General features: G+C 40.1%; 2 protein-coding genes across 2 annotated transcripts in view; one reads left to right on the top strand and one right to left on the bottom strand.

Annotated features, from left to right (window-relative positions):
• Nucleotides 1–14,475, top strand: part of LOC107708258 (prickle-like protein 2) — a 28,421-nt gene extending 13,946 nt beyond the window's left edge. The window contains exons 3-7 of the mRNA XM_016512446.1: nucleotides 2,206–2,343; nucleotides 2,687–2,890; nucleotides 3,057–3,243; nucleotides 12,232–13,167; nucleotides 13,331–14,475. Coding sequence (XP_016367932.1) covers nucleotides 2,206–2,343; nucleotides 2,687–2,890; nucleotides 3,057–3,243; nucleotides 12,232–13,167; nucleotides 13,331–14,232 — 2,367 coding nt within the window. The 3' untranslated portion in view covers nucleotides 14,233–14,475. The remainder of the gene's footprint in view (nucleotides 1–2,205; nucleotides 2,344–2,686; nucleotides 2,891–3,056; nucleotides 3,244–12,231; nucleotides 13,168–13,330) is intronic.
• Nucleotides 14,476–20,322: 5,847 nt separating this feature from the next.
• LOC107708259 (periphilin-1-like) overlaps nucleotides 20,323–25,023 on the bottom strand; it is a 79,364-nt gene continuing 74,663 nt past the window's right edge. Inside the window, exon 4 of the mRNA XM_016512447.1 lies at nucleotides 20,323–20,957. Coding sequence (XP_016367933.1) covers nucleotides 20,745–20,957 — 213 coding nt within the window. The 3' untranslated portion in view covers nucleotides 20,323–20,744. The remainder of the gene's footprint in view (nucleotides 20,958–25,023) is intronic.

Consider the following 25,023-nt stretch of genomic DNA (forward strand, 5'->3'; position numbering starts at 1 on the left):
TAGTAAATTCTGCTCCATCTGAAAGCACGTGATGATGATTTCCTGCTGATTACAGAACCAGCTTTTTAAACAAAATGAGCATGACAATCGCATTTCGTGCAGCCCTACTGTTGTGATTGTATGTTTAAATAGATCACATATGTGACTACTTTTAGCTTCAGATAAACATCACTTTTCAGCCTTTTATTCCACTTTTAGTCTAGCTTTGATCATCCATGTACTAGTGTACTTTTGGTCATCCATGTACTAGTGTACTTTTCATATCAGTATAAACATTTAAAACGTACACAGTATTTCTGTTCTAGGAAAGCAGGCTGAATATACTAGTGAGTATATTTGTCATTGTATATTTGATGAGTACATCCTACATCTATCTGTCTGTCTGTCTAGCTAGCTAGCTTCCTAGCGTCCTATCTAACTAAAGTTGTATCAATTGTTCTGTTGTTCAATTTATTGTTCTATCAATTTTTTCCCCAAAACTTTCAAACAAGGCTTTTGAAGGCAACATTCAAGGTTTATTTCGACAAACTTTACTTTTCTAGGGGTGATATTTGACGCTCATTTAACATTTGACCCCCATGTTCAGAACACTGTTAAAGCATCATTTTTTCATCTCAGAAATATTGCACAAATACGCCCCACGCTGTCCTTTACTGTGGCTGAAAAACTGATCAATACATTTGTTTTTTCCTGCATCGATTACTGCAATGCTTTGCTTGCAAGTGTCTCAAAAACTACCCTAAATAAACTGCAGTATGTCCAAAACTCAGCTGCTAGAATCCTGACAGGGACCAGAACTAGGGAGCACATCACTCCAATTTTGGAATCCCTACACTGGCTCCCTGTTAGGTTTCGTATTGACTTTAAAATTATCATGCTTACGTATAAGGCCTTGTATGGTTTGGCATCTTATTATCTATCAGAAATTCTGACTGTTTACTCTGCTAGGCGTGTTCTCTGTTCCTCTGATTCTGGCCTTTTGACTGCTCCCTCAACTCGTCTACGCTCTATGGGTGACCGGCCATTTTCCTCCCTTGCTGCAAAACTCTGGAACCGCGGGTATCAGAGCAAAGCCTCTGACGAGAGAACATGCACTCCTAGTCGTGCTTAGCTGCTAACATAGACAAATGGCAGTGAAGATGAAGAAGAGGATGGCATATTCTCCTGGTGCTCTTTCATACAGTGGTTGCAACAGTAGTGATGCCACAGGCTGTCGCCCGGCCAATGTTATTGCCCTGTTTAGTTCCCCATAGCGACCACTAGAGGACACGGTTCGTGTTCCCTCGAAAAAAGAATCACATTTTAATTAGTGCTGTCAAACGATTAATTGCAATTAATCGCATCCAAAAAAATGTGTATATATAGTAGATACAGTATATAGATACTGGCCTACAATAATAATAGACTACTAAGTAAAAATATACCAATATGACTGCTACTGATGTCTCTATTAAATGCATTTTTTCCCTCGGTTTTTGGCCATTATTTTATAGCCATTCAACATTATAGTATAATTGAAGGACATTATTCTAACATTTAATAGGCTTAGAAAAATATAACAACTTTTAATTTAAGTGAACGTAATCCTCACATACACCTATAAATAGTATATGCATAAAATATAAATTCAATATTTAATTGAATCTTTATTTAAGCTACTATACTAATTTATTCCTCTTTTTCTTTTGTTCTTTGATTTACATCAATTACACAGACTGCAGCAGGTTTTACTTTAAAAGCAGTGCTGTCTCTTTAAAACATGACATGGATCTGACACACATCCAATTTTCTCCCAACTCTTTATGGTCATTTAGGTCTTTCTAGCTAATTTAAGACTTACATAATTTTGTGTGTTACTGTCCATTGAAAATGATGGTTTCTTGATGGTTTTACACCTAATTCTTCACCTTAATTCTTAATACTTTTGCAGTTAACATGTGTCTTTTCTTCTCCACCTGTTTTTTATCTAACCCCGCCGACCCAATGAGCACTTTGCTGTCCAATGGTCATGTCATAACTTTGCAATTTCTGTATTACATTAGTTTTGAATATTTCTCATGGGGATTTAATAATTTTTGACTTATTAGTCACAGGTGTTTGTTCATCAGCATTTTATAACACCACTGAATGAATCTCATCAAGTAAAAATTTACAGTAGTTGATCCTTGATGAAGCTTACTTACTAATGATGTGTACTGATGTCAGGTTCGTTACTGTACCTCACTGGATGAAGAAGAAAAGCGGGAATTAAAGATCTTCAGTAACCAGCGAAAGCGAGACAATCTAGGCAGAGGCACTGTCCGACCTCTACCCCTCACTGTAACTGGAGCTATATGTGAACAGGTACATATACGAGTACTAAATAACACCACATATACCTTACCCTAACCTGGCACACATTTATGACAATGAAAACAGTATTCATCTTTTAGTGGAGATGCAAGCTTCCGTTTCTAACCCTCGTCATGTCACTGATAGTCACTATGTGGCCACCACCAGTAAAGTTAAACATTGACTGATCGACCAGTGACTTACTTTTCTGGACTAGTGAACAGGATTAGTAAAAATTAATAGCCATGCAAACCCTAGATGTAGTAAAAATGTTTCAGTATATTTTTCAGTAATGATTAAACATTGCATGTTACGCAGAGAGGCTGCCAAATTACATCATGTCCTTCTCACACAGTGTGGAGACCAGATCAACGGTGGTGACATTGCAGTGTTTGCCTCACGGGTTGGCCATGGCCTGTGTTGGCACCCTCGCTGTTTCGTGTGCTGTGTGTGTTCTGAGTTATTGGTAGATCTCATCTACTTCTACCTTGATGGCAAGATCTACTGTGGCCGCCACCATGCTGAACTACTCAAGCCACGTTGCTCAGCATGTGATGAGGTAAGCCAACAGTGTAAAGTACAAGCATCTGTTCACTGGCTGAAATCAACCTTGATCCCGTTAGCATGCCTACACATTTCCAGTAGGTTACCTTTGACAAGTTCGTACCCAGAAGCCGTGCTTCAGAATATACAACTCCTTACTTAATTTGTATCTCTTTTTGTAGATTATCTTTGCAGATGAGTGCACAGAAGCAGAGGGGCATCACTGGCACATGAGACATTTCTGCTGTTATGAGTGTGAGGCCCCACTAGGAGGTCAGCGCTACATCATGCGTGAGGGACATCCTCACTGCTGCAACTGCTTTGAGTCACTTTATGCAGAATACTGTGACTCTTGTGGAGAACACATAGGTAAAGAATGACCTCCATGAATCTTGTTTTCTTTCTTCCCTCATTACAGTTACAACTGCTTCTGGGTTTTGCTTTTATTCAGGTAGAATAATAAAAATTATCACACAAATAAGTGCTGCAAATCAGCACTGCATGCAGCAAAATGAACAAATATATTATACATGTCTTGTTGTTTTCTAAGATCACAGTAGATTACGCACATACCCACATATTTTATGGCTATCTATAAATGAATGGATGCTCATACATGAATGCACAGCCATTTGCATTTCTAGTCTCTATTACATGAATCTGCTGTTGTGTTTCCTTAGACTGCTATTTTTGACTTTTATTCACAAACTTAAGCTGTTTGATAATTTTTACTCAAAGAGCTCTAAATTACACTAAATTAGCCCTAAATTACAGATTACACTTACAAGTATGGTTGGACTGCATTTGTGTTAGAGAGTCACCCGCAATCTGAATATGTCTACTTCCCTACTATAGTAAAAGTAAAATAAAAGCAATTCATGAATAATGCAATAAAAGCATGCTAAATAAGTAATTTGTCTGAATTTGCACTATTCATAAAACATTCAGTGAAAACTGCCTAGATGACCTACCGCTTCTGGTGAGATTACAATGTAATGAAAACAAATTTAGATGCTAACATTGTTGTCTATGACATGCAACACAAACCCTGTTAAAATTTAATCAAATTGAGTTTAGTTCATAAAGGCAGTGCAAAAATATTAACTGTAAACGGTGTATCTATTTTTGGTCCATATGTAATACCTCACTTGCTTGGGTGTATTGGAAAAGTGCTAGGGAAAGAAAAAAAACGAACAACAATTTTATGTAAAACAATAATTGACCACAGGTTTAATTAACAATTGAGCATTTTTGTTTTATTTATGAAACTAGTTTAGATGGGCATTTACAAAAAAAAAAAAAAGCACACCTTAAGTCCCGTTTCCACTGCAGGAACTTTCTCCAGGAACTAGGGACTTTGGGCCAGTACTCTGTGTTTTCACCACAGGAACCAGGATCTAAATAAAGTTCCGGGTAAAAATTTGCCCCTCAGAAAGTCCCTGCTCGCGAGGTAGTACTTTTTCAAAGGTCCGGAACTTTCGGGGGTGGGACTTGGGCGCTGAACATGCTAATTGGTTGAGTTCACGCAACTGTAGGTGTGTTCGACTTCATGCGGCGCTGCGCAGACCGATCGGCGGCTGACTTGAAGCAGTGCATGCCGGTTAGAAATTTTGTCCGACTTGAACTGGCGCCGACGCCACGTCACTGTCACGTGTGGCATCAAAGTACCGCGATAGCGTTTTGAGAGCAGCCGGCTGACTCAGCTGGTGCAGCTTTTTCAGAGCGACTGCAGGAGTGCTGATGATGAAACAGCTGTTTCACGATTGGCCAAATTCACCACATGACAACAATGACGTGTGTTTCTAACATCTTCAAATCCAATACTGCTCACAAATCTGTGTTTTTAGAACAGTAAAAGCTTTTTTACTGTAGTCGCAATGTTATATTGAGTCACGTTTATCAAAAAAACACTGATAAAAGCATATATAACCCCACTATTGGTATTTAAATAGTATGTGTTTATGTTGAACTTTATTCTTGAACAGATGGCGCTGTATTAAGCAGTATATAAAAAGTCTTTCTGTTGCTCATGAAACGTTTCTGAAACGTCTGTGTATTTGACAAATATTCCATGTTATTCACTTCATCTGTGTCACTACTGGGAGCAGAAAGTGTCCGACTTTCTTTGCTTTCAATTCCGCCCCAGACTGCAAGCGGCTACTCTCATCGATCGGTCTGCGCAGCACTGCATGAAGTCGAACACACCTATTGTATTTCAACCAGCATATATTCGCATAATTAAAAAAATATATATTACTGTTATTGTGTCATGAAATGTAGTTTTAAAAGTATTTCAGGTGAGAATGTAGTTGTTTAAAACTCAAATCTGCGGTTTATTTATAAAGACAGCGCCTATTTGAAAATGTGCGTCGCTGATTTTGGAGACGTGAGATCCACGCGATCAGTGGGCGCTCAGTGCTCATCTGTCCCAACGAGAGCAGCCTCAACTCGGTTAGTCCTTCTGACATTTGCCGCTGGCTCTGATGTCTCTGTAGTGGTTAAACATAAGATAGAATTCATTTTGGGTAAATCTAACAGGAAATATTTGGTCTTTATTCTATTAATCTATTAATATGTTAAAATGAAAATGGAAAGAGGCAATACTGTTTGATATAATATTTTGTTTCATTGTAATGTAGGTACGTTCCCTGATCTACATTTCTGTGGCAATTAATATGTTTAAATGAAAACGAAAAGAGGCAGTGGTGTTTGATATCATATTTCGTATTATTGTAAATACAGTGAGGAAAATTGCAGTAGCCAAGGCAAGCTGACTGACGTTATCAAGAATCAAGCTGTTCCATTTGCAGAATTACCGGACTATTTATTTGCATACTTGGTATTGAGAAATGCGCGCAGACCTACGTCACCAGACTATTAGCCTAATCTTCTCAGTACTTTAGACCGCGATGGAAACGCAGACAGCAACAGGTCTGGGGGAAAAATTTCTGTAATTTCGGTGGAAAAGCGACTTTAGACTGTCTTGAATTGAGCATCCATGTGGTATTTTATAAAACTTTTCTATTATTATATTATTATTATAGGTGTGTTATTATATTATTAGAAGTTTTAAAAGTGCTATATGCAGTTGGGAACAATAATATTTGTTCAAAAAATGTAAAAAAAAAAAAAAATGTTAGTACAAAATTCTGATAGTGCTAAAGTAAAATATTCTGAATTGGGACTACACCACAGCTGTAGTGCAATATAGCCCCCTATACCCTAATTACTATTAGTCCTCTAATAAAGTCCACTTGAAGGAGTGAATGAAAATGTGTGAGTGGATTTAGGCACTTAATTTTCTGGAAATACTGCATTTTCACAGTGCATGGGTGTTCTCTAGTGCATGCTAGATGACTGTCCCTTCAAATAGTGCACTATATAAGGGTACAGGGGCAATTTCAGATACAGCTTGAGTGTATACCAGTTGTGTCCATTGTTGTATCACATCTTGCTGCAATAGCTTGAGGTTGTCCACATTGAATGCATCAACTCAAGTTGGCAGAAGTAACACAAGCCTGTATACTATCTGAGAATGTTTGTAAAAGATTCCCTTTATCAGACCGTTTATCTTTAGGAATTTCTGAAGGCAAATTAATCCAGTTACATTTCCTACAATCAAAGAGTACTAGAACATAATATTTTGGTTATGTATGAAACCCTGTTTCCCTGAGTAGGGTACGACATGCTGCATCAGATGTTAATGCTATGTAAACACTCTCCAGGTGTAAAGATTGTATGAAGCCTGTATAGAATTGGCTGATGGCACTAGTACCGCCCTCTGAGGTATTGCATTATTTGTGCAAAAAAAAAAACACTTCTGGAACACTATACCCCAAAGCCATACGGGGCTTTCGCACCAGATTAACCATTTCATAGTTTCTAGAACTACTGACGTAAGTTCCCGCTTTTTGGTGAGTTCGCACCACAGGAACTAGGAACATATTTAGTTCTAGATTTCGTTCTAGACTAAATTTCGTTTGGGGGAACTAATTTAGCTCCTACTTCAGAGTAGGGTTTAAAACAGTTCTACCAGTGACGCAGTGTACGCTGATTGGCCAAACACATACAAAACACCAGCTACCTGGGATTTTTAAAAAGCTATGTAAACATTTTTACTCCACAAACATGGAAAACAGTGATAATGGCATTTACCTGTCTGCAGCGTAGTTGTTTTCTCAGGTTTGATGATATGTAACACTACAAGTTGTCATAGGAGATTTAGTCAGATTGTCATGGTCTTTCAATCACGTAAACTATGCGTTTACATAACATCTCCATTATCACGAAACCCATGATACACAGCAAAAAGAGCTCTGATCACGGCATTCTCCATTCACCAGTTGTTGATGTTTGAAGATGCTGCGAATAAAGACTTCACTATCGGCCACTTGAAAACGGCTTGAGGGAGAAATTGGTTCTCTAGGAACAACCCTGCTGGCTAGTTCCTAGAACTAAGTTCCTAGAACTACACGGTGCGAAAGCCCTGTTTAGTGAACCTCCCCAAATGAACAATATAAACTGATGCAGCAGCAATCAGTGCTGTGTAAACTTATGTGTAGCTGGGGCAGCGCTCACCGAAGAACACCGCTAAAAATGGCAGGACTGAACCAACAGGGCAGTGGATCCAATTTGCACTCTTAACTGGATCCAGATTGTACTCTTCACCATGACACAAATAGCTGCCACTTAAAAGCATAGAGTCCCCAAGTAAAGAGAGCTCTTAAAGGGGTCATCGGATACAAAATTCACTTTTACATGTTTTAACATAAATGTGTGTTAGCAGTGTGTGTACACATTCACCCTATAATGATAAACATTCACCCAGTGTTTTTTTTTTAATCTCCCAAAATAATAACCACTTTCTGTGTGACATCCCACGTACCCAGGCCCCTCCCACAATAGTTGATTGAAATTGGCGTTTTACCTTAGACCCGCCCTTAGTGAACTGGAAAGAGTTCGCCATTGTTTCGACACTGGAGCAGGGGTAGACAAGAATGTCTCCTAAGTGATTGAGGTGTTCTGTTGTTGGATGTAATAATGATCATAGCAGTCGTCATTTACTCCCGACATCTGAGCCACTGAAGACGCAGTGAATTACATTTGTTTTTGAAGGGAATGCGCCCCCTGATTTCCTCCTAAATGCATCTATGTTCGCACTACATCATTCGTGATCCAGCTTCACCTACAGAAATAGGTTTTTAAGGTATTTTATATGAATCTTGCAAATTGCCTTTCCTAATAATGTGCTAGTTAGCAAGTACCGTGGCTAAATGCAGCTAAAGTTTACAGTACGGCTCGTCATCCACAGAAGAGAGGGGTGGGGTGAGCAAAGAGACATGCAACAAAACGGTTCGTTGTGAAAGGAGCTGTTTTTGACAAGGTAAAAAAGGTGTTGTTTTACACTACCATTGATAAATTTTAACCAAAGTATGTTATAGACCAGTGGTGCCCAATGGCTCGATAAGTCGATAACTTAAAACTAAAATATAATATATTCACTAATGTTATGACTAATATGTAAAAAAATCAAAAAATATATATAAATAAATAACAGCACCACCTCTCTACACATTCTGTGTTTCGGAGCAGCAAACCGTTTCTCATCGCGCTGTGTGAAATACAGACTGAACGGCGGCTCAAAACCACTGTATGAGCATATGATACACAAACTACAGCTCTTGGCTGGATAAAAAATCCAGCCAGTGTCACACTAGTAGCCTAACGTTTTGATGGACGATTAATGTAATCAAGGTAAAGATGATTACAGTGACATACAGGATCATGCATTAGGCACGCATTGTGTCCTTAATAATTGATGTGCAAACGAACCGTGTATATGTGTGCTCTTGGCGCACTGATCACTATAACACTATATATCATATTTCTGCTTGAACACAGCTCAGTATATTCACGTAGTTGAATACAGCGAGGGTTTTATAACAGATGCTCGTGTGTTTTGGAGAAGTTTGTGAGGATCAGTGGTGTTTATGTACATATGGGAATCAGACGCTCCAAACAGCTTGTTCTGAAAGAGGAACTATTCACTGTGGCGTCGAGCCGCCTTCAGAACGCTGAGTTCAGAATGGTTTCATTTTTAATTTGTATTTTGGTGTGTTTAGTGATTCTGAATGGACCCGTATAGTAGATTTATATGTAGTCCTTTGGTATCTCCCTGTGGTATTGTTTGGTATGGCAGGTTGACTTGTGCTTATGTTAAAATTACTGTATAATTGAGCTTTACATAATTTTAAGTTGTATAGAATATCTGCAGTGACATTTTTGCGAAGTATGTTTGCAAAAAAGAACATGGAATGTTTAAATCTATCTTGAATTTGATTTGTTTAAAAAAAAATACATGTAATTGAAAAGTACCGTATTGACCCGAATATAAGACGATGTTTTTTTCTTGAATACAAAAGTTTTAGTGAATAGAAAAGTTTGGGCTTGCAGTATTGATTTGGAGAGGAGGGGGTATTGGATTAAAAAAGGTTGAGAACCACTGTTCTGATCTCATCATCATCCAGTCTGTCTGGAATGACATGAAGAAACAGAACAAACCGGGACATACTAAATCCAGATGAACTGTGGAAACATCTCCAAGATGCTTCAAGAAACCTATCTGCAAAGCTACAATACTGTTAAAAGTTTTAGGCACTTGTGTAAAAATGCTGTAAAATGAGGATGCTTTCAAAAATAATGTCATAAATAGATTTTCTTTATCAGTTAACTTCTATGAACTAAATTAAATCAACATTTGGTGTGACCATACTTTGCATTTAAAGCAGCTTTTGCCCTTGGTGCACTTGTTTTTCTGGTAGCTTTGCAGGTAGGTCTCTTGAAGCATCTTAGAGAAGTTGCCACAGTTCTTCTGGATTTAGTCTGTCTCTGTTTGTTCTGTTTCTTCATGTCATTCCAGACAGACTGGATGATGATGATGATGAGATCAGATTTGGATGATGATGAGATCAGAACCCCTCCCCTTAGAAATGCAGGGTTTGTCCAAGGCCTGAAGGTTCATATAGAAGTGGTTGTATGCATGTTAAAATGCATTTCTGCATCACTCTAAAACAGGAGCTTGTGTCAGATAGCGGAGACCATTTTAAATTTGAAGGGGTCATCGGATGCCCTTTGATATGATCTGATGAGATCAGATCTCTGTATGGAGCACTGGCTGTTGTTTCTTTTACCTGAAAAAAAAAAAATTGACAATTCGAAAGATTTAGATCAAGACTTTGTTCCCCTTCAGGAACTCGAGCTGCATCGAAACACTTTGGGAACGCCCTGGCGAGACTATGTTCTAAAGCATGTGTGAAATCAGTCCAATAGAGAAGCAAGATGTCACGAGCTGGGTGACGTGAGCAACCAGGAATCATAAAGGCACATCCGGCAAGCTCACATGTTAGCTTCTGCTCTTCAGCGGCGTTTCAAGTCGTGTGTCCCTCCCTGCCCACGCTATCTCTCGGTTGGGGTTACACACGATTTGTGTGTTGTCTGTTTGGGAGCGGAGTATGCATGTGTTCCCTGCCGGTCATCTGCTTCAGGGCACCGAAGTGGCTCCTCTAGTGACACCAGAGGCCAGTCTCGAGAGAAAGAGTTCTGAGTTCCGAAGAAAGATGGGGGGTTGCGTCCGATCATAGATCTGCATCTATTGAACCGCACTATCAAATGATTTCGGTTCAAGATGCTTACTACCCTCGCTTCCGCAGAAGCTAACATGTGTGCATGCCGGATGCGCCTTTATGCTTGCTAGTTGCTCACGTCACCCCGCTCGTGACGTCTCGCTTCTCTATTGGACTGATTTCACACATGCTTCAGAACGTGGTGTCACCAGGGTGTTCCCTTCGGGGAACCATGGTTACATACGTAACCTCGAGACGTTTCATATCAAAAGTACCAATATATAAAACTGGAAGTTTCCAAGGAATTTGCACTAGTGCAGTGGTTAAAACAATGCTGTATTTGTTCATTACACATGTGTACTGAACCGAAAGACCCGTACCGAAAATTTTCGGTACGAATATGTGTACCGTTATACCCTAATATATATATAGCCAATGTGTAAATGAATAGCCTATATTTATATATATTAGGGGTGAAATGGTACACATATTCATATTATATATGTCACTCTTTGAGTCCTCTGTTCTTTAAGAAGCTTCGGTCTTTGAAACGTTGCTGGTGTGCACCTCAGGAATGAGGAATCCTTTGAGTCTTTGACTTAGTTGAGCCATTAAGGCACTCGTACCTTCATTTTGGCGGTGTGGGTATCCCATTCTCCATAGCACCCTCAAGAGGATGCAGCTTGAGTTCCCATTTGAAAGAGAACCATGGTTACATGCCTAACCTGCAATGTTTTATACAGTAAATCCCATCTGGCCAAGTGAGAATATGAATAACTTTCAGGGAATACTAGGGTATGTACTGTAATGATACTTGATTATAAAATTTATATTCTAGTGCATTGATTTTATGAAGTTGTACTGGGATCATGTTAATACATAAGTATGTCAGCATATTTTATTAGTATGTGTATTTATTTTATTTGTGCTGTCTACTTTGCTAATAATTACTCTTATCATCCACCAAATTTAATAAGACTGGTTAGCTAGCCAACGTTGGCATAAGCTATCACATAAATGCACTCAATATACAGTGTCATGCAAAGAGATGGAATTATTTCAAATTATAGTCTTGAGTAGCCAGATCTAGATAGTTTATAGTCAAACTATCGTAACAATACAATTTTAATTACCTTATCTGTCTTTATTTAATTTAATTACCTTAGGATACCTATTGTTACTCTTACCTTATCATGTTAAGTCTCTTGTACAATATATACACAGCTTTGCTGACGCTCACTCACATCACTATGGAGTGTGTGCACGAGCACCAGCATGAGCATGAGCAGTAAGTAGCTGACTGCAGTTCACTACCACTGGTGTCTTATATAAGTAGGGTTTCTTAATTCTCCAGATGGTCCCTTTGAGCATTACTCTACTTACAAAAATAAAGGATGTGTACAAAATAAACTTATTGAACTCATTTTTATGCATTGTCACACAAAGCTTTGCAACACTGTGTGAGCATTTTTTTTTTAGAGGTACAACAGCTTGTCACTGAGAAAGTACCCTTAAAGACACATTCATGTGTAGTTAAGATACAAATATGTCTCTTTGAAAGTAACACTACACTGCAAAAACTAATCTTTGTGAAAAAAAATGTGAATGAATGTTAAAATGTGAATTGAGATTCATCCCAGTACTGTTTTTTCTTCTCACACTACATTTAAAGTCATCATCAGCCAAGAAGAATTTTATGTGATGTCTAATGTCATTTTTATGTAATGTGTTTTAGGTATAGACCAAGGTCAGATGGCATATGAAGGTCAACACTGGCATGCCACTGAAGAGTGCTTCAGCTGTGCTCGTTGCAATCATTCTTTGCTGGGTTGTCCCTTCCTGCCGAAACAAGGTTTGATCTACTGTTCCCGTCTCTGCAGCCAAGGTGATGAACCTGAGTTGTCAGACTCTTCAGACTCTGCTTTCCAGAGTGCCCGTTCCCGTCAGTCATGCCACAGTACTCAGATTGGCAAGGATGGGATAAAAGGCAAAGGTGAAGGTGTACGACAAACATCATCTGGCCCTACACCATTGGTTGGTGATGCAGAGCCTCTAGCTGTTCAAATGGATTTGCTGAGCATCTCCAGCCCAGCTCCCAGCCGTACACCCCACCGCACACCGACGAGAACCCCAAGTAGAATCCCAAATCGGTCTCCAAATCTGAACCGTGAGCAATCAGTTTGGGTAAACAGGGATGAGCCTTATTCCTACGAGTCTCAACAAAGAGATTCCTCCACATCTTCAAATCCCCATCAGCTACGAAGCCAATGTAGCATGCGTAGTGCTTACCCTCCTTCTCCCAATCAGCCACCTAAGATAGTGAGCAGTCCAGAATCTTGGTCCAAAGAACAACCTGGGGGTAATTCCAAAAAGCCTCCAGTCATGGCTACTCTGAGGGGCCACTCTTTCAATGATAACTGGATGCACCATGGCCAGGAACCTGAATTTCATGCTCCTAAGCTCAAAACACAAATGAGCTTCAATGAAGTACCAAGCCGTAATTCTGGATTTTTGGACAAACGCAGTATAAGCATGCAAGGCTTTCCCCGAGAGATGCGTCCTCCATTGCTGAGGAGCAGGCACCAATTTGGGCCAAGCTTTAGTGAACTTACGCCACTAGAACAAACACCAAGAGGTTCTACTGATTCACTGGCCCTTTCCTACACTACAGGTATGCATAAATTCAGTTAGACTGGTACATATATCATGATACGTCATATCACTACCTGACAGAAGTATGTTCAAAACAAGACATTAATTGGTTTATTCAAACTGTCACACATTTCATGTAGTATAACTACTTCTGATCTCTGTCCATTGTTTGTTTTCAGCAGGAAACTCTTTAGATGGGACCAACAGGCGTCAGGAGCACTTCTCTCGATTTTCTATGCCTGACCTGAGTAAAGACTCTGGGGTAAATGTGTCTGATAAAGGCACCATGGGTACATTAAACTCATCAATGCAGTTCCGCAGCACTGAATCCCTGAGCTCTGTCCCAAGACCTCTTGCTGAAATTGGCATGCCTGTCAGAGTAAGGTACCCTCCTCCACTATACTGGGATTCACCTAGAGGTTTAAGTTTTGAGGATCCAGTCAAAGGCCGCATTGGTCTTGCAGGAAGCATGTCCTGTATGCAGGAAGGTAATGCCCAAGCAATGACACCACGGCCAAGACGCACTCAGACACAAGACTCACCCAGACAGCAGCGCCAACGTCAACGTCACCACCGCAAAGGCCACAAAGGTCACAAATATCACTACCGCTCCCGCCGCTCTCGGTCAGACAATGCCCTGCATTTAGCCACAGACAATCAGAGTTTCCCTGGGGACTCCATTCATAGATTTCACAATGACTTTGAGCGACCATCCTCATCAAGAGTGTCACACAATCTCTTTGAAGCAAATTATGGGTATCGACAACAATTCTTTGGGCCTTGTCCTCGAACCACCTCTGACCTCAACTTGCAGGATCCTGGAGGTCCACAGATTGGACAGTATATGGGTAGGTATGGAGAAACAGTTGAGGATGAAGATCAGTTTTGCTCAACCTGTTCCTCTTCATCAGAGGTGTCAGAGGATGATGGTTACCTTCTGGGTGAAGTCATTCCACGGCCAGTGCAGCTGCGATACTTTGACAACGAGGAATTACGACATCGTTACAGTCCTACAGTGATGGGTGGTCACACTCAACTACATACACGCAAACGACGGAAGAGCAAGAACTGCATCATATCATAAGCAAATGGTAATGTGAGTATCTGAGTGTGTGTATGTGAGAGTGGGTATACAGTATACAACAGAAGTTAGTACAGTGAGTACAAACATACATGCAGATAGATACAACCCATAGGTTTAAAATTGAAAAAGTTCTTATGTTCACAGGTTATTTTATAATCATGTTCGTGCAATTAGATTCATTGGAAAAATCAGTTCCCTTCCGATGGAACTTCGAATTGCGTCATCTGGAGGTCGCTTTAGGGGGAACACCTTCGGCGAGAGTTCTGAAGCATACATCTAAACAATAACAATAACATTGGCTGGCTACAGCCTATGACGTCATTACCGGCGTGACCACAGTATAAAAGGGCACCGGGAGAACACGTCATCCTCTTCTTTGTCTTCACTGACTGTTTGTTTATGTTAGCATTAAGCTAAGCACGACTGGGCATGCATGTTTCCTTCGCCAGAGGCTTTGTTCTGATATCCGCAGTTTCACACAGCTCGCGTGTTGTGTGCGTGGTGAAAAGCAAGCACATTCAGCTCTCTAGAGACTTGGATGCGCTCTGCCATCCTAGGAATAGTAGTACTTCACCATTTACCCGAGTTTGTAGATAGCGTTTGCATGAGTACGTTCGTCTCTCGCGGGAATAATGACGCATTCGTGGCAGCGGTTTCCGTTCTCGCTTGATTTTCAAGGTAATGGCTCCCATGGGAGCTAAATGCATGCTGCGCATTGCGGTGAGAATTGACTGCCCATTGCTTGCAGTTCACAGTTGATGGTCAGAACATGGAAAGGACCTGACGGGAAATATTTCCTTATCAGTAATTTCCTTCTGTTTATATAGGAATTGTATAATGTGGATAACGGTCTGCAGTTGTTGGACAGATGATTTTTATCATGTCCTTGTCAGATAACCACATTATAGTGCACTCCGGGAGCTCATCTTCCTCCTTGCCTGGGCTTCTGCGAGAGCTTCCTAGCATCAGGTCCCCAGTATAACACTGCAACCTCAGGAACCGCGGGTCCTCCATTCAGGTTGAGCATTTTTCGGAGTATAATGCTTCGTTATGTGCTCCCTGATCTCCTGGCTGGGTGTTTGCTTCGAGAAGCTGCCCTGGCCAGGACGTGCTACTCATCTCTCACCCTGAGGGGTCTCCTGAGATGTGAGTCATTCCTCAACCATCATGCACTGTTCCTCTCGCTGAGGAGTTCAACACTCCTTAATTCCACTCTGCAGCTCGATAGATGGTCAGGCCCACGGGACCGCCCTGTCACACTGCCCTTATGGTCAAACCAGTAATCGCCCCTCCGTGGAGTGGGCTTGAGCACACTGCATTCCCTGAGGTACGCGTGAGATGTGTTTCTGCGGAAACCCTTCCTGAAAGCTTCGGCTCTGAGGAGCAGTAGCTCTGCATGCATGAATTGTTATCGGGTCCTGCTGTTGCTTCAGATTCTATCAGTCTGGTTAAATGGGACCCATGCTCTCTATCGCCATAGAGAGCACGAGATTGCGTCCAGCTGCATCAGTTGACTGTCTTTAATTAGGCCCTGCTGGATTCCCACCTTCTAATCTAGCACCGTTATGCTCTAGGTCCCGCCTCAGCCTGAAAACTGAGAGCGCTGCTCCCGAGAACTCCATATGCAACATTACTGAGTTGTTAGGCCCATCTCTGTCGCCTCCCTGGTCAGTTGCCTCTATGCTGGGACCCTGTTGTTCCCTGTAGAGATGTGTGATCCCCTTCTAGCTGGATCCCATTTCTGATGTTCCACTGCGGTCAATCTGCTTTCCAGACATGGCTGTGCTCCCCTCACTGTGGGAGGGTCTTTTATGAGCTCACCGGTCCTGGGCAGAATATGTGAGTCCTCCTCTCTACTTCAGAGATAGGTTCTCTGCTTCTGGGCTATTGATCGCTTCGGTCAAGTTGGGTTCCTCTCTCCCCTTGCTAGGGGTTGAACCCTCCGCTCTTGGAGCTCCATGGCAGCAATATCAGGTAGTTTGGCCACTTGCTACCTCCCTGATTTATTGTCCTTATTTGGTTGAGCCTAGCAGTGCTCCCCTCACATCAGAGGGTTACCTTTGAGCATACCGCTCCCAATTGAGCATCTGAGGCCTCCTCTCATCAAGTCCTCCGCTCTTTGGAACTCCATTGAGCAGCAGAAGCCTCAGGTTGTTAGGCCTTTTTCTGCCTCCCTGTTAGGCTGCTCTCCTTGTTGGCTGAGCTTAGCAGTGCTCCCCTTACCCAAGAGGGTCACCTTTGAGCACGCCAATACCAAATTTAATGTCTGAGTTGGGCTTCCGCTCTGTGGTATCAACACCAGGTAGTTTGGCCACTTGCTGCCTCCCTGGTATGCTGCCCCTTTCTTGGTTGAGCCTAGCTGTGCTCTCCTTGACCTGAGGGTCACCTGTGAGCACGCTGCTCCCATTTGAGCATTGGAGGTCCCCTCTCACTGGGTCCTCTGCTCCCTGGAGCTCCATTTTGTGGCCTCCTCAGGTTGTTAGAGCCCAGCAGTGCTCCTCTTGTCCTCAAGGGTCATCTATGAGCTCCCAATTGAGCATCTGAGTTCTCCTCCTGTTTTGTGAGTCGAGTCCTCTGCTCTTTGGATCTCTCCATTGAGCAGCTGTCAGGTTGTTAGGCCCTTTCTGCCTCCCTGTTTGACTGCTCTTGAAGGTGAGCCTAGCAGTGCTCCCCTCATTCTTGAGGGTCACCTATGAGCACGCCGCTCCCAGCTGAGCACCTGAGTTCTCCCCTCGTTGAGTCCTCCGCTCCTCAGAGCTCCACTGAGCAGCCATGTCAGGTTGTTAGGCTCCTTCTGTCTTCCTGTTTGGCTGCTCTTATGGTTGAGCCTAGCAGTGCTCCCCTCTTTTCCTGAGGGTCACCTATGAGCACGCCCCTCCCAACTTAGTGTCTGAGTATCTCTCCCACTTCTTGGAATCGGGTTCTCCGCTCTCTGGAGCTCTGTACGGCAACCACGTCAGGAAGCTAGGTTATCTTCTGCCTCCCTGACAGGCTGCTCTTATGGTCGAGCTTAACAGAGCTCCCCTCCCTGATTGTGAGTCCTCCGTTTTTAGAGCTTAGTCTAAAATCCATTTTTATGGTGAGTGCACATGCTAGTTCTCTGTGCACTTCTTTACAATCCATATTTATGGTATGTGTGCACGCTAAGCCTTTGCACACCTTTCTGAAATCCTTTACGTTAAGCGATGCTAGCCTCGCCCCCTTTCTCTGAGTTGGCTCAGGCTCCGGATTCCTTACCTGGGCCCCACTCTACTGACGTAACTCTGACGATACCTGTATGGTTAAGCTTGGTAGTGCTCCCCTTGTTCTTGAGGGTTTCTATGAGCATGCCGCTCCCACCTGAGCATCTGTCATGCCCTCTCTTCTGAGTATCGAGGCCCTGTAATTTAGCCTTATTAGGTTGTTAGGCCATTTCTGCCACCTATTAGGTTCCTCTCATGGTTGCCTCGAGAAATAGAAGTGGTCATGATTATCTAGAGTTCTGCTCTTGTGACTGCTTTAGTCAGGTTGGCGAGGCTCCCCTCAGCTAGAGGGTTCTTCTATGAGACACGCCACCTTCAGATCCATAGGTGCTAAGCTGAGTAGCCTGCTACTCCTGAGCAGTCTCAGTCACATAAAGTACTGGCCCGCCATGGTTTTTGTCACCTTTTTAGTAATGGTATTTTTTTAAATCCATATTTATGGTAAGTGCACACGCTAGTTCTCTGTGCACTTCTTTAAAATCCATATTCATGATAGGTGTGTATGTTAAGCCTTTGCGCACCTTTCTAAAATCCTTTATCGTAAAGGTGACGCGATGCTAGCCTCGTCCCCTTTCTCTGAGTTGGCTCAGGCCCCGGTTCTTACCGTGGGCCCCACTCTCCGTGTGTATATCTTTTTGATAAATTCTTAAGCAGGGTGTTTGCTACTTAGTTCCTGAAGTATCATGGGATCCTCGGGTAGCTCATTTTAAGAGCAGAGGGTAGCCCCCTGTGTAATAGGCCAAGATATGGGTTTAGGTCAGCCCTGAAACTCGGCCGCATACCCTTAAGGAATCCTTTTATTCTGATTCCAAGCCTTGAGCTTTGCCCTGGGATCAGGCTTCCTCTCAGGAAAGTTCTCAGATAAGGCCCCTCACAGGTAAGTTCTTTGGCGCATATCTCAGGCTTTTGGCTGTAGAGGATGATGTCACTGACAGCCGTCAAAGCATCCTAGGGGCAATTCCCTTAACTTGGTTGAGTTGGTACTTAGTGCTCTCCTTAGTATTGGCATGCACTCCCCTCAGCATGTCAGCGTGGGTATACCATTCCCAAAAGCGACCACTAGAGGATGCAGTTCGAAGTTCCCTCGGAAGGGAGCGACTCAGGTTACGTATGTAACCATGGTTCCCTGAGAAGGGAACGAGACACTGCGTCCTCTAGACTCCTCGACATGCTTCGGACGTAAGCTTCAAATGAAGAAGCGGATGATGTGCTCCCCCGGTGCCCTTTTATACTGTGGTCGCACCGGTAATGACGTCATAGGTTTCCTTAACAAACAAACAAACAAATAAATGAATATTAGATCAAAGTAGCCCAGAATTTTCATGTGCATAGTCAAACGTGGTTATTTATTTACTGTTGTAGATTTATGTGTCAAATGATAAATAAAATTGACTACATTTTGAGACAAAGGTTCTGTTAAGGTTTTTCAGTTCTGTTTAAGATAATTAAAGCAGCCATTTTTACAGTAATGGAAGGATATGTAAAAGTATGGTTTGTTGGTTAAAAAGTGCTGCTGTCCCTGCTGTTGGGGATAAAGGCACAATAATTAACATGATGACACGGTTAGATTCAGATGATAAATACAATATATTAAGTTGGGTGTCCTTAGAGATAATCACCATATTATGTTCTGATCTGAACTCATGTGTTTACTGTGACTGGAGATTGCACAATGATCAAAAGTATTAACCTCTGTTTATTTGAACAGCACATTGAACTTTATCTGTTGATAAAATATGAATTTAGTTTTGTAGATATTTGTGCAATAACAATCTGCGATATAACGTCATTTCAGAAGAAGTGAAGACTCTGGGCTCTTAACGTTCAGAATTAGCATATATGGATTTTTAATTTACACTGAAATGTCTTAAATCGTTGTTCAATTGCGTTACTCTTGAAAATAATTTTGGATTCAATCTAACAATTACAACCATTGTAATTACACAATCTAATTACAACCTTTGTCTTACCTGTTTTCAGATTTTTTGGTTGCGATTCTGATTCTAGTCAAGGTTACATTCTCTCCTTTCTTTTTTTTCCCCTTAAGTTTTGGTATAATTTTGTGGCAATACAGTTTACTATAATCCCCACGCTGCTAACCGTTAATTGTTCTAAATAGTTTCCTAGTATGCTCTCTTCATGGTTTTCAACTTGTTTTATTAATGTTGTTTTAAATGTAAACTTTTAAAAAATGTTTAGCATTTTGCTGAGCAAGGTTGGTTATTATTTTAAATGCAATATTTTGTCTTTTCCAAAGTCATTTAAATACCATTTACAAATAATATCTTAAAATTAAATGTTTTCCTAAAGATAAAAAACTATATATAAAAACAATGTAGTATTGTAAAAGTTCTGTAAATATTGTCTTAAATATTTCTATATTTTGTATTCTCAGATGCGTTATTTGTATCATATTGTAGAGTGTAGAATTTTACGGTGACTGCATGTGTATCCCCAGTCCATGTCGTGTATGTGAATTAAATAACTATTAACAAACAAACAATGCCTTTAATGAAGTTTCAGATTATTACAATCAAAGTGATCCATTAAAAAGCATATTTTATATTTTATTTTCTGGACAAATTGTCAGAAATAGGGTGAAACTTTTTACATCTGAACTTTTCCCTAAGGTTGTGTTTCTTTTAACATTGCTCCAGTTTTGGATAACCCTTTCCTGTGAATTTACACACAATCTTCTATGTCTTCTTAATTGTAATCTTACATGTAATGTATTACAATTCTGCAAGTTAGTGGAAGACAGTTTTATTTGTAAAACATGTAGACAGATATACTGTATGTACTATGGTAACACTTTATTTTATCACAAGTGCAACTAACAATTCACATGATGTGTGTTTTAAGTTTATATACAACAAATTCTGTATTTTTTACTCTGATGACCACCAATATTTTAAGCTTGTTGCTCAACAAGGAACAGATGTTGTAGTTATGTTTTGCAAGCAATATAAGGCAGATAATGTAAAATGCAGACATGTCTATTATATTCATACTATTCATATTCATGTATTTTTGTTGACTTTTCTCAGTGGTTTTGTGGGATTACAGATACGTGGAACATCCTCTGTTTACCAAAAAAAAGGAATACAAAGGTCTAATAAAAGTAATTTGATTGACTATCCATATGAAAATTGTTTGAAGAAACACTGATATAGCTAAAGGTGTGATAAAGAGGGGCAAATTTTAAAGTTGAATGGATAGCGTGCATGAGAAGCGAATAAGTAGCTGGATTTTGCCATGTGTTTGCAGTCGTCACTTGATTGAATGCAGTTGGGAGGTGGATGGAGTGTCTAGCTCTCTGGAATCATACTCATGGATGAACTGCTCCATGGCCTTGATGCAACGCATGCCAATGTCCCTCAGGTTTTCATGCAGAGACCGCTGAATTGGCTTCTCCAAGGATGGATCCTTGGCCACCAACATCTTCACAACCATGCCAAATGTATCACAGTCCTGCCGATACACCTGTATGGATTATTGACAATACATACACAAAACATTAGAAAAATTAATTAACAATAACATTAGAAATGCTACCACAGATAAACCAAAACACACTTCTATTGATGCATGTAAGCACAAAAGAAGACAAAATTAGACAAACAGTAAGAGAAGACAAACAGAAATTGCTGAAAGATGTCAAATAATATTCTAATTAATTAGCAGTTTGACAAAGTAGTCTCCATTATGACTAAATACACATTAAGGAAAAAATGGACCTTACAGAATTTGAGACATAATTGTATTATTTTTCTGAAAGCTGGAGATTGGAATATTTTGGGGAAAAAAACTGCTGCAGGTGACAATGACTTTTCCGTCACTAATATGAGGAGGAAAAAAACAGAAATATTGTCATTGTCATAGAGATATAGAAATATACAACTACTCTAAAAATAATGCGAAACTAAGTTTGATGGCTGATGAGAAAACCAAAACTGGCCAAAAAATGTAAATTTGGTCCCTGTTTTATAGAACTATAATTTCACACTACAAGTTACATGGTCTAATTCATGTTGGCTATGAATACAAAAATATACAACTATACTTTGTAATTATAAGTACCACAGGGAAAGCTTTGACTGGTGTGTGTGTGTGTGTGTGTGTGCGCTTGTTAATGAGGAGAGCAAGTGTGGAGTAGTTACTCTCAAATAATAAACTATGACTAAATGACTTATTCACTTGATACCACTAATAAGGGGTTCAAGCGTGAATTGCTGAAACCCTATTGTATTTGTAAAGATTATTATTATTATTATTATTATTATTATTATTATTATTATTATTATTATTATCAAGCGTGAAGCCCAGAAACCCTATTGTATTTGTAAATATTTTTATTATGAGAAAACCCAAAAGTGGCCAAAAAATTTACATTTGGTCCCTGCTTTATAGAAATATAGTTTTACACTACAAGTTACATGGTACCAGTGCAGGAAAATTCTCTGGAGTCTGAACAGCAAAAGTTATCAAAACGAAGTTCCATTGTTGGTCGCAACAGGATGCCAAAACGTTCAAAGTGGGCAGGGCCACTTTTACTAAAATGTCTATAACTCTTGAATGGAATGAGGTATTTTCACCAAACCCGAAACACATATGAATGAGCTCAGTCTGAGGTCACAGCAAATAAATAAATAAATAGAAATAATAAATAAATAAATTGGGCAGCCCTTATGTGCACCCCAGCATATGTTAGATTTCTGTATTCTGAACAACTCTCCCTCTAGAGCCACTGCTGTTAAGCAAACCTTTTGTTAAATATTTGACATTATGTAAAAAAAAAAAAAACTTTTTGAAACTCGTTCCTAGACGATATGTTGCTGCAATATTTTAAAGGGGCCATCGGATGTAAAATTAACTTTTACAAGTTGTTTGAACTGAAATGTGTGTTGGCAGTGTGTGTACACATCCACACTATAATGATAAAAATCCACTCAGTGGTTTTTATTTAATCCCTAAAAATAATACTCCTTTTTCAAATCAAGCCATTCTCAGCTTCCTGTCTGTGTGACGTCACACAGACCAAGGCCCCTCCCACGATTGTTGATTGACACGGCCGTCTTGCCTTAGACCCACCCTGAGTGAGCTGTGAACAGTCAGAACGCCATTGTTTCGACGCTGGAGCAGGAGTAGACAAGAATGGCTCCTAAGAGATTGGGGTGTTTTGTTGTTGGATGTAATAATGAACATAGCAGTCATCATTTACTCCCGACATCTGAGCCACTGAAGACGCAATATATTACCTTTGATTTTGAAGGGAATGCACCCTTTGATCTACCTAAATGCGTCTATGTTCGCGCGAATCATTCATGATCCAGCCTCAACCTAAAGAAAAAGAAGTGAGTATAAAGGTTTTTTTATGAATCTTTGCAAATCGCCTTTCCTAATAATGTGCTAGTTAGCAAGTTTTGTGGCTAAAGTAAACAGAACTGCTCGCCACCCCACAGAAGAGAGGGGCGGGGTCAGCAGAGCTCATTAGCATTTAAAGGAACATGCAACAAAACAGGTTGCTCTGAAAAGAGCTGATTTTTACAAGGTAAAAAGGGTGTTTTTTACACTACCATTGGGAAATTTTAACCAAAGCATGTTATAGACTTTTCATTAAGACCCTAAAGAATCATATCAACTTGTGGAAAATGGGCATCCGATGACCCCTTTAAGTTTCTTTTCACAAATATATACGATGGTACTGAATGATTGGCCTATTTATGTACCATGGTATTCAATGACACTTCAATAAATTCAATGTACAACATACAAAAAACATGATGAATGTAATGGTACTCCAGATGTTTTCTGTGAACCAGCTTGGACTGGAGGGCTGTACAACTAGCAAGATCATCATTGGCATTCCCCCACATTTTACATATTTTGTTTTTCTGAATGTTTCCCTCTAGCTTTCCAATTTCTTTCTGAGATGGAGGGTTGTTTATGCATTATTTGCATTATTTCATTTTCAGTTTTTCTTATGTTAGTGTTATATTCCATCTCTACAGTGTAATTCCTTGTTGTAAATTGTAAGTCCTTGTGTGTGAAAACATACTTGGTAGTAAAGCTCTTTCTGACTTGTGACTTTAACTGTGCCAGTTTCTAATGGCTAGCATTCAGTGCTTTTGTGTATGGCTTAGGGATGGGGAGTCGACTCCAAAAGTGTCGATTTCTCGACTCTGAATAGCTCTAGAGTCGAACTCGCTGATGTCTTCACTGATTCTCAAATTTCTAGAGCCTGGCAGTTGAGTGCAGTGTATCAGCAAAGAGTAAACGAAGTTAAGCGATGATCCGTTTGCAGTGCAGTTCGTGCGGTTTGAATGCGGTGCAGAAGCATCATGGGCTCATTGTGCTTTGTTTGTAGTGAGCTATGATCCACGGCTATTTACCACCATTATTTTGATTTCAAATGATTTGAACGTTACTAATAATGTTATTTTAGTAGTGCTGGGCAACGATTACAATTTTTAATCGCGACTAATCACATGATTTTCTGCGATTAATCACATTGTTATGCACAAAATATCAATAATGAATTCAAAACTAGTGTATTATGCACTTTTTTTTCTTCATTTAAAAGTACTGCTATATGAACAAAAGTGCAATAACATTTGATTTGCAAACATTTTAAACAAATAAGGTGCTTTTTGCAGCAGTATTCCTTTTACATAGTAGCAGTTAAAATATTTCTTGTAAATCTCAGCTTATAACATTACAGTTTTTCTCGATTGCTTAAACACTATCACCAGGCTTTTGAACTAAAATTTCAAAACCATAACGCCATTTATCAAAAAGCACACCCATTTCCCTAAACTATAAACACTATTCCCCTTTTTGACACATGTATATATATATATATATATATATATATATATATATATATATAATATTTTATAGTTTTTTAGCCTCGATCATAACAGTATAACAGCCACCTTCCGAGTAGAGACCTACACTCCCGCAGGACCTAACACAACACAGTGCGGCGCGGGACAACACTTGATGGGTGAGTGCGTAGAGACTCGTGTGTGCGGGATAGGGCTGTCAAAATGGCTGAAAAACTAGATTCGAATTTTGTACTTAAATATTATCAAAATTCGAATTATATTCGAATTTAAAATGCATAATTTCAGTTAGGGTGAAGAAAAGCTTTTGGCTTCTCTTCTGAGGCCACAAGAGGGCGCATTGAGCAAAATATTACCAATGCACGTTTATTCAGTAAGATAACATGACTATCTGAGAAAAAAAGTGCATAATGTTTAAAATAATGTTTATAAACCATATATAATTAATTAGCTTAAACAACTATAAACAAAACAGCATCATGTATGCATGCATAGTTTAATACAAAGGGCGGAAAGCCAATCACACAGAGTACATTTTTCATTTAAAAACACGGGTTGCAGTGGGATTGGGAAAAACCCAGCCATAAAGTCTCGATATATGTTTTTTGCAAAGTTAAACTTGCATTAATTTTACATGGCTTTCTAAACATGCCGCTCTCTGCGAGACGCGAGTGCAACGCTGATAGATGTCCCTCTAGAAAATG

The sequence above is a fragment of the Sinocyclocheilus rhinocerous genome, unplaced genomic scaffold (genome assembly GCF_001515625.1).
Source record: "Sinocyclocheilus rhinocerous isolate Xijiao unplaced genomic scaffold, SAMN03320098_v1.1 scaffold145, whole genome shotgun sequence".
In the NCBI taxonomy this organism is placed as follows: domain Eukaryota; kingdom Metazoa; phylum Chordata; class Actinopteri; order Cypriniformes; family Cyprinidae; genus Sinocyclocheilus; species Sinocyclocheilus rhinocerous.